Source organism: Conger conger, chromosome 2, assembly GCF_963514075.1.
Source record: "Conger conger chromosome 2, fConCon1.1, whole genome shotgun sequence".
NCBI classification, from domain to species: domain Eukaryota; kingdom Metazoa; phylum Chordata; class Actinopteri; order Anguilliformes; family Congridae; genus Conger; species Conger conger.
Genome location: NC_083761.1, coordinates 19,742,990 through 19,753,404, shown reverse-complemented (window position 1 = coordinate 19,753,404; position 10,415 = coordinate 19,742,990). Strand labels below are relative to the sequence as shown.

At 42.0% G+C, this 10,415-nt stretch overlaps 2 protein-coding genes across 2 annotated transcripts; both read right to left on the bottom strand.

The window, feature by feature from the left end:
- Window positions 1-515: 515 nt before the first annotated feature.
- On the bottom strand, window positions 516-3,281 carry LOC133121036 (retinol-binding protein 3-like). The gene has a single exon (XM_061230384.1). It carries the CDS (start codon window positions 3,279-3,281, stop codon window positions 516-518), a length of 2,766 nt encoding a protein of 921 aa, XP_061086368.1.
- Window positions 3,282-7,619: 4,338 nt separating this feature from the next.
- On the bottom strand, window positions 7,620-10,198 carry gdf2 (growth differentiation factor 2). Its single transcript, XM_061230383.1, has 2 exons — window positions 9,844-10,198; window positions 7,620-9,074 (listed from the first exon to the last, which is right to left on the bottom strand). The coding sequence occupies exons 1-2, from the start codon at window positions 10,196-10,198 to the stop codon at window positions 8,155-8,157; spliced, it is 1,275 nt and encodes a 424-aa protein (XP_061086367.1). The 3' UTR covers window positions 7,620-8,154.
- Between the last annotated feature and the right edge of the window lie 217 nt (window positions 10,199-10,415).

The following is a 10,415-nucleotide window of genomic DNA, read 5'->3' as shown; positions in this document are numbered from 1 at the left end:
ATATAAATAAATCAACTCTGAATTTAAACATTTACAATTTGTGTGACACAATGTTATAAAACTGCTCAGTTATGTGTTACACATTTACAGTATGTGCCCCTAATAATCCCACAGGTAGTAGATAGCATCCGAAAAACAGCACAAATAGCTTATCCATATAACATTCTGGTCAGATTTAGAAACCCATAAAGGGTTCTGATATATTGCTGGAATGGACAAAGTTGAAATTTGGGCACAGCTGTATCCTAAAGGATTGCTCGCTATAACTTAGTTAGCATTGGGTACAACTTTGATATGTTTCATTATTTAATACCAAGGCAATGTATGTAATAGACCACAATTCTCATAAAATATTTTAAATTGTCAACATTTTGCTGAGGACAGGGTTGTGATATGACCAAACTTGTTACCAGGAGCAGAGAAACTACAACAACAACAACAACAACAATAATAATAATAATAATAATAATAATAATAATAATAATAATAATAATAATAATAATAATAATAATAAACTATTTTCCTGCACCCTGTTTTAGAAATCTTGCTCCTATTATTTTTTGGGCCACATTCAGAGCATCATTAGCCTGGGCTGCAATATGTGGCTCAACTCCAGAGACACTCCAGACTTTCCCAGTCACTGCACTTAGCACTACTTGGTTTGGAATGGACGCATACAGGATGCTCCTCCCAATCCGGTAGATACCACTCGACAGGGAGCCCCCGATGGTTGGCTCCCCAATGACTAAGGCCCTGTTCAAGTCCTTCATGGTTCTTGTGAAAACCTCTGCTGCGGGCCCAGTCATGTGGCTGGTGAGGATGTACATGTCCTTTTGTGACCCATATCTTTGGCCCAGTACCTCCGGCAGGGTCATGACATCTGTCATGGTTGTTGTGGAGCGATCAAACACAGTGTAGAGGTGCCGGAGAGGCTCTGTGTTGAAGAAGTATGTGCAGAGAAGAGGGACCGCAGTGGAGTAGCTGTCGGTGTTATACCGCATGTCGACGATCAAGGCATCGGTACTGACCAATTTGTTCCAAACAAGGTCAAGAAGCTGTGGACTTACAGCTTTCAGCACCTCGGTATCTGCCATCATGTCAAACCTCAGATAGCCCACGTTTCCTGGCAGGACCTCGACCCTGAAAATTGTATCAACAACATGTTGTACCTCCTCGGGAGTAGGGATTTTAGGCACCTCTTGCAAGGCCTCCATGTCACAATAGAAAATGCCCAAGCGGTGGTCGCCTGTCATTTCCTGGAGATCAGCTGTCAGTTGTGAGGCTAGAGACTCATAGTCTACCACAGATCGATACAAGCCCTTCGCCAACTTTGACCTCAGGACTTTTCTGATCTTTGCAGCAACCTCTGGGATGGCATAGTGGACCTCCAACAGCTCTCCTGTCCCCTCCACCAAGGAATGGACCTCCTTGTGGAACTTTATGACCTCATAAGCTTTGTCCAGTGCCTCTTCAGCTAAAACAATGGCATCTGGGACGACACCCCCTCCCAGCCAGCACTCCCCATTACTGTCAATGAAGTTTACGAATGGGACGGTGACGACTATGTTTGTGTCCTCAACTTGAAAAGATTTGGAGTGCAGCAGGGTCCCTGATGTGATTTCGCCGATGACTGTAGCTCGGTGCAGTGTCTGCATGAGGTATGCCAACTCCTCTCCCGCCGTTGCGGTGAGGTGGCTTGTCAGCAAATAGACCCCACGCCTTGAACCATAAGGCGTGCCCAGAAGGTTGGGCAAGGTGTTGAACTCAGTGGTAGAGTTGGTAATCCGGTTGTAGATAGTGAAGAAATTAACCACCGGAGTCGAGTCGGATAGGTATGACAGCAAGATGGGCACAGCCGCCGATGGCCCCCCTATGTTGAAGCGCAGGTCGATGACAAGGTTGTCCGTGTCTTTAATTGGGTCCCACACCTTTCTGACAATCTGCTCACCCAGTCTTGTGAGCATATTGGCCTCACCAAATTCATCAAAGCGGAGGTAACCAGTGTTCCCTGGTATGATGGTCACCTGAAAAAGGTTATCGACCAAATCCTCTAGGAATGGTGGATTGTTGGGAATTTTTCCTGGTTCTGAATCCTTCTCGATAATGACCGGGGGCTCAGCCACCACTTGAACAAACAAACGGGGGTCATTGGATATATTTTGTAATTCATAGTTTAGTTTTGTGGCGAAGTCTTCTTCTGAAGTGATTGCAAAGAAATCTATAGATGAAAGGTATTGATGGAGGGCCGGGACTCTATCTGTAAATGAATAGAAACCCTTGATTATATCGGAGACTCTCTGGATTGCTTTTGGAATTGCACTTCGGACCTCAATGAGGGATATCGCTCTGACGATGGCCTCTTTAGCTTGCAAGCGCACACATGGCAGCACTCCTCCTACCTCCCAGCTCCTTCCTGTAACCGGGTTAATAGATCTGGCGACAGGGACTGTCATATAAAAGTCAGATTCCCCAATCCTAAATTTCTCAATTTTGACTGAGCCCCCAGCAGACCTCTCTCCAACAACGATGGCCCTCTTCAGATGCTTCAAGGCATAGGCCAGTCCCTCAGCGGCACCCATGGTGCCCTTGCTAGTGAGGACCATCACATCTTTCCCCTTTCCGTACCTCTCTCCCAAGACTGTGGCCTTAGTCCAAAGCTCTGTTGTGGTGTTGGAAGGACGGTCATACACAGTGTCAAGGTGAACAGGAGGTTCGGCATCCATGAGGTACGAAGCAAGGTTTGGGATCCCGGACATCTCCCCCCTAGCACAGTAGCGGAGGTCGAGGATCAGCGAGGAGGTGTGGACCACCCTATCCCAGATGGTGCCAAAGAGGAGGGGCCAAATCTTCTCAGCAATGTCCTCCCCAATCACGTGATCAATTCTCAGGTATCCCACATTGCCCTCCAGGACGTCTGCCTGGATAGAACTCTGGATGGTGCTGAAGAGCTGCTCAGTTGGGAGAGGGGGGAGAGCAGATGGCACCACAGGGATGTAGTTGGGCTGGTAGGTGATGTTGAGTCGGGGGTCATTAAGTGCACCCTGCACACCAGTGGTCAGTATGGACGCCAGCATCTGCCGATCTGATATATGCAGGATTTCCCCACTGTTTATCGCCTGCTGTATGGCTTCCTGCATACCGATGAGGTTTTCTGGGAAGCAGTAGTTTTCCTGGAGAACCTTAGCCATGTCCCGCACCAGGTCCGGTTGGAATGAAATGGTAATGGGCAAGAGGCGGCTGAAGAAGGCCAGAGATGCCAAAGCTATCAAAGTCCCATGCATTTTTGGTTCTTTATATTGCTGTTTTTTGATCCATTCCCTCCAGTGCTCAGTTCAACTGGGATTCTTTCAGAGGAACAGCCCTTGGTTAGGGAGAGATGGTGTTTTCACAGCATGGTTCTAGACAACAACAACATAAGAGGCTTTTGCTCCTAACAAACCTTTAATCGCATTATCCTCAGTGCATCAGTTAGACAATAACAGACTAATAATTTACAACATGTTGTCTAAAAGTTACCATTTAATGAGTACGTTTAGATATCTTTTTTTCTTAGGTTTTGCCTTGCTGAATTCAATTTAAATTCTTGTTAGGCTGCATTATTTTACATATAAAAGCCGTGATTCAAATAGAAATTATTAAGGAAAATCACATTCATACTATGTTAAGATCAATAAAATAGTTCAGTAACTATGAATTCATGGACATTTAAATGGATTTTTTTTTGTTGAACATCTTGAGTTCCCTGTGTTCTGGGGTCGAAGGAGAAACATTGAGATATAAAAGACTCATGTTCAAATCCATTCCATTCAGAATAGCATGGCAAAAGTACTTTTGGAGTGCGAGGTCAAGCTTTGTGAGTTCATGTCTGGGTTACCCTGAGTAGATGACATAAATACACACATGCTAAGTCCACTTGATAAATGCCTGTGGAGTGAAATGCTTCTGCATTTGTCTGGATGGTTGATGGTCAGAAACCACCTGTGCTGAGCTGGCTGGCACCTGAAATAAGTCTCAGGAATCACATTTTACAAACCTTTTTATTGAAATAAAGGGTTTTATTGAAATAATTATTTAAAAATTATTTACTACAATGTTTCAACCAGTAGTTATAGTATGATGAAAGAGGTTAACACCAAACGTCAACATACTGTGGAGGAAAAAACTAATGGACAGACATTTCAGAGAATACTTCATAATATTTGAGTCCATACTCCATAATGTGTGTTCTTATGGGCACAGAAAACCTTTTGAGGGCTACAGATTGCATGTGCAGTCTGTCAGGAGTCACAAACAGTGTTTTCCCACACCAAAAATAATATCAAAAAGAATAAGATGAATTGCATCACTTTGTTAAACAATTACATTATTCAACCATGTCTTCCATGTGCTAAGCCCCATGATATAATGTTAATCAAGCTTAACTTTTAATACCATCTGGTTTACGTAATCCTGTCTGGCCACTTCTGGTAGCCAATGGGAACTAGGTTTCTCATTCTAAGAATGGCACACCATTGTTCAGGACGTCAGTCAGGGGGAAGGTTTGGCAGTGCAGATTTGGCAGGATCGCCAGTGGAAGAGCCATTTAAGGCAACTGCCCTATAAGCAATTAGGCTTAAAGCTTGCTATTTTATTTTAAAAATGAAATAAACAAAGGTCCATTTCAGAGGCTATGATTGTTCTAATGGCAAATATAAAGCGATATAAGGGTTTTACATCCTCATTAGTCTGGCCTCACACAAAAAGTATGTGTATTCTAAGGCAGTTTAGGCATGACATATACACCTAAGTAATCTACCATCATCTTGAAGCTTCAGCGAGAGAGAGAGAGATCTACAGTGTGATGGAATATTAAACATACAGTAAGATTGTGGATTGAAATCTTAGGTAGGGGGTAGGGGCACTGCTGCCTTAGCCAGACAAATTGAAAATTCAAACTTTCAAAAATCCTATAAAACAGTCTTTAGATATTAAAATACTTTTATAGTAATACCCAAAACATTTTACATGCTTTTAAAAAATATATAATAAATACTTAAGCAATATCAACAGCATATGTCAAATGGCCAATAACAATGAGAGGGGGATATAACTTGAAGACCAGGATGAAGACCTGGGTTTTCAATCTTGAGTGGAAGATGCCGTTGGGTTTGGCATTACAGACAAATGGGGGGAGGGAGTTCCTGAGCTTTGGTCCAAGATGAAGCTCTGTCACACCAAAACTGTGGTTAAATGAGGGGGTTGCAAGGTCATTAGCAGTATAGGGCATGAGTGGGTTGGTACTGTAGTTAATGGTAGGATTGTGTAGTGTTTCTGTAAACCTGGAGTGATAATGAACCAGGTTTACAGAACTGGCAGCAGTGTTATATCAGTAGGAGCTGGTTCTGGTACTGATGCTGGAAAATAATGTATTGCATCAATCAAGATGGCAGGAGCAGCTTTCACAGTGTACTAATTACATCCATTGCTCATCATCAATCTTCAATGTTGAAGCCCTATTTTCTTAAGCAAAACAATGTAATGGCCCTTATATAATTACACAATCATAGTGAGCACAAGTTTTGTGCTGACATTTCATTTTCAAGTTGGGTTTATTTTTCAACATAAAGGTATTTTAAAATATTTTCAATACAGCCCTGAATTTGATTATGTTGTAGCACATTCCAGCACATACAAAATAAGCATTTTAAGAAAATATAGGCAAATACCATGGATTTCACATCTATATTGCGCACAAATAGCAATGATCAAGTTTATAAATAAATGGGAAACACCCATTTATAACATGTATAAGGACACTGGCTAAATGACATGCCAAACCTTTAAGGGGACATGTTAAAATAACTGAAGTCTCCAATAAGTCTAAAAAAAAAGTCTAATAAATACCTAATGAAGTGCGCACTGAGCGTAAGTGGTGTAATATGCGATTAGTACAGACAATATTATAGACAATTTCTACAAGACAATTTTCAGATGATGCTGTTTCAACTTGCTGTAATCACAAATCACCAATAGTCATAGCAAAGGCCTGTATCATCTTTCTGGATTAAAAGTGTTCCCCGATCTCCCCAACTTCATATTGCACTGTGAGTTTAACAGCTTCAGGTGTAAATTATCCAGTCCTACCTCTAGAGTGTGCTGTCTACACATTGCAAAACCAAGACAACTGAAATTAGATGATGGGAAAAGAAGCTTTACGCACCATATGTCAAGTCCAGGGCCCTGTTATACAAAGCAGGATTACAGATTTAGCCCAGTAACTGTACAAAGTAAAAGCCCAGGTTTTACTCAGTGAAATCCTGCTTTGTGGAACAGGACAATGGAGAAACATAGTATCTAAACTTTGTTTTGGTTCCTTTCCAATCAGCAGTAGAAACAGAACATGACAGCTGGAAACCTAGAGAAACAGAGACATTGTGACCCATCAGCACTTGAATACCAGATCCCTGAAATTAACACAATGGCATGTTCTGGCAAGGTTGAGGGATCACCTTCATGAAAAGTTCATAAAATAATAGTCTGAAAAAAAGGAGGCAACATTTATATATTTTACAGGTGTAGATATGTGTTGGAACATTTATTTATATTTAATACGGGACATTGTCGAGTATTACCACTTTTGCAATGGTCTTTTGCAAAAGTGGTCTAATAATACCTTTAAAGTAGGCGTAAAAATGTAAATAAAACAACAGAATATACATATGTGGAAATCCTGGCCTACACTTGGGGGAGTGTGTCAGTTAGTCACCCTGAAGTGCTTGGTATGTGTAACCGCTGTACCAGAACCTTGAAAAAACAATTATTGTTCACATTAGTAAAGAAATATCCGGAGAAAAATTAGTTGCTAGCTGGAATAAAATCATACAGCGACACTACTTGATTTTATTCCATTGGCAGTATGCCATTTTAATAACCCCTGGTTCAAGAGCATACTTGGAAAGTACATTGCATTGTGAGGAGCTGTATTGGTTTAAGTTTATACAATGGGAGAAGGGCTGTCGTGTTTGGTTCTTAATTAGCCAATAACAGGCAGACCAGGAAGAGCAATCATTTAAACCCTCTTGATTGTGCAATCCTTAATGGCATCCTCTTCAAAATGTAATTTTATTTAAGTGAAGTAATTAATCAACAAGAAACATGTTTAATAAAATAGAATATTATATATTGTTTTTTTTTAAATGATAAAACAAGATATGTTCTTTGCAATTTAAAAAGAAAAGTTCCTTTACTGTCTTGTAACATGAAAATTATATTCTCCTTACCATAAATATTATATACAACAACCTATTTAAAAACAAAGAGAATGCTATTTTCAGATATGACCCAGCAGATAATAGATAAAATATGAGTATGTTTACACATATTAGCATACACCAAATGTTACAACTGGTTAACCATTACTGCAAGATGTGATTCAGACCAATTGATCATAATTATCATGTTGAATGAAAAATACCCGTTAAACATATAGATTGTGGTATTAGCTTTGCATCAATATTTTATGAAAGCTAACTTTCCAACAAAAGTATCAAATGAAATAACAATTTTAACAGTGAAACCAAAATCCTACATTTTAATACATTGGTTATTATATGAATAAATTATTAATGCACACATATTATTTGCTGATGGAATGCTACCAATACTTTTTAAATATTGTCATTCCCATTTTAAGTTCTAATTGGCTTAAAAGAAAGATAGATTAAACAATAGAGAGTAAAAAACAATCCAAAGAAATAAAACAGAAACAAAATGTATATTCATGATCAACAAAAATAGTTTCATAAGACTGCGTTACTATAATACAAATTAAATGTTTACATAACAGGATATACATGTGAAAATCATGAAACCAGAATTCTTTACATAATGCATAGTTATATTCTCTGCCAAGGTGGTCATAATAAAATGATCATTACCCAATCCATATCCTAACTGTAAGTAGCACATCAACAGCCCCATCACACACCTCTTACCCCTTCATAAAAACTATTTTTTCCATAGGAATATTTACAATGACACATTAAACAAAAAATTCAGTATTTACTCTTATTTGTGCATCCAATACTGTACATACATTAAATAAAAAATAATTGCTACATTATCCACGAATGTACAGATTTACAGGATAAATAAGAGCACCTGAATGCTCCCTCACTACCTACATCCGCAAGCAGCAACTTGCATCTCTTCATACATTTGCCGCACAGTAATGATGTCCTTCTCTTGATACAGGACAGTAATCGGGTCCAGTTTGGTCGGGACGCAGCACGCCATGTTGGCTTTTTTGGGGTTCCTGAGGTTGACCAGTGTTTGGATCACAGCGTGCTTGGACGGGGTGAGGTCATCGGTCAGAGGGAAGTAGCACAAGCCCTTGCACTCGAACGCTTCATACTCCATCGGGGCCACGATCCATTTGTCCCAGCCGATGTCTTTGAAGTTGACTCGTAGGGAGGTCCTCCTGCAGTAGTCCCTGCGTACCTGCCTTCTTTCCCTCAGGTGGACATCCGGTTGGATGCCGGCCAGGACCTCCGGCGGGATTTCGCCGTTATGGCGGTTGCCGGCTTGTATGTCCATCTCAGAAAACATCCCCTCCTCCTCGTGGGCCATCATGTCCCTCAGCTCGTTCTCGGACTCCTTTTTCCTGCTGCCCAGGTCGTCGGAGAACACCACCAGAGCAGCCGAGCTGTTTCCCTTCAGGCTGAGGCTGATGTCCAGCCCCCCGCCGTGGATCTCTCGGCACCCCCTCCGCTCCACGTGCACCTCCAGCTCGTTGGCCCCGCCGCCCGACCTCAGCCAGCCTTGCACGGCGTCGGTGATGTTGAACGCTTCCCAGGAGTGGCAGGACCCCTCGGCGTCCCCGCTGCTGAGGAAACGCAGATTCAGCCCCGCCCCGCCGTGCTCCACTGCGTACACTTTAATTGTCGCCCGGGCTGCGGCCCGGACCGCCGACCTCTCTTCCAGGAGGGTGAATAGCCTTAGTTCCGCCGTGGTGATCTCCTCATGGCTGGGAATAGAAACGTTGAAAAGCAGTCTGTGTTTTGACATGTCGTCATTTCTTTCAGAGTGTGTGATATCTATACCGGGGAATGAGTTGGGCACAAAAGTTAGAGACATTCGGACATAATTCAATCAGTAAAGCAGCCATTAGAAAATCCTCAGCATACAGAAATGTAAATAGATGCATACAGTAAATACGCTCTAACGGTAAATACATCTGTATACTTGCACATAGGTACAAATGGCGGTACAAAAACAGATACCCTATACATGCCGACATACCCACCCATTCCTCTTGTTTTAAACTACAAAATCAGATTGATCAAAATATATCATGCCATACAAGTATACAGTGGCATTTTACCAAAAAAACTGGCTCAGACGAATTATAAAGCAGTACAAATATGTCCTACTGCTTTTTCACAAGTACATGGCATTTTTATTTCATTTAAACCTGTGGAACTAGGACAAGCATTTAAGCCAGGGAAAGTATTCATTGCCAATCCTACTGACCAAAGACTTACTGTTGGGGTTGGTTCTCGAAAACTCCCTGTTCTGACTTCCAGCTCCAGGCACACGTTAAATGGCATTTGAGCAATTCCACAGTAACCAACATTACAACTGCAGGATATTTGAGTGGTAATACAGCTACACAAGAGACTGGCATATAATTTTATAACCTTCAGGAGGAAATAAGGTATTAGTCTCAGTCTGTTACGTAACTGTATTGGGCTTTACCACCCAAGTATCCAGCAGTTACCGTGGAATTGCCCATTTGTATGATGCTGGGTACAGCCCCAGGTGTCCTGAGTTCACCAGCGCTTTGGATTTCTCTCATCTACGCACCTTGGAGAAGGAAGCTACGGATCACGTCCGATCGAGGCATGGACGACTTGTTGGAGGCATATCTGTTGTACAGCTCGATCATGAATTGCGGCGGGTCTATCCTACTGTGCTCCTGGGTGACCCCAGTCAGGTTCAGCTTGTGGAAGAACTCTTCCTTCGTGCCCTCCGAGAAGTTCCCCTGTCTCTCCTGCGCATTCTCATCCTCCTCCACAGTGAGATCTTCCTCAGCGCTGTGGAAGAAGTCCTCAGCCTCCTCCTTTGCGGCCGGGCTGGCTAGCGTCTTGCACCGGCCGTAGCCGACAGAGACCACCAAACTGAAACAGATGGGGATGAAGAGGTTCCTCACACCCTGCATCTCTCTGGATCCGATTTTTTATGCTCTGTGTCTGTATGCCCGAAAACCAATGAGCTGAAAGTTTTCTCCAGGCAATAATCTTTCAAATTCACTCTCAATTTGGGAACCAAAGTCCTGGTTTAGCTCTTATGGTCTACAGTAAACATCGGGCACTTGTCAACCAGAAAGAGAATGGTTCATCTCATCTTATCTGGGCCATTGATGCCTTGCCTAAGCC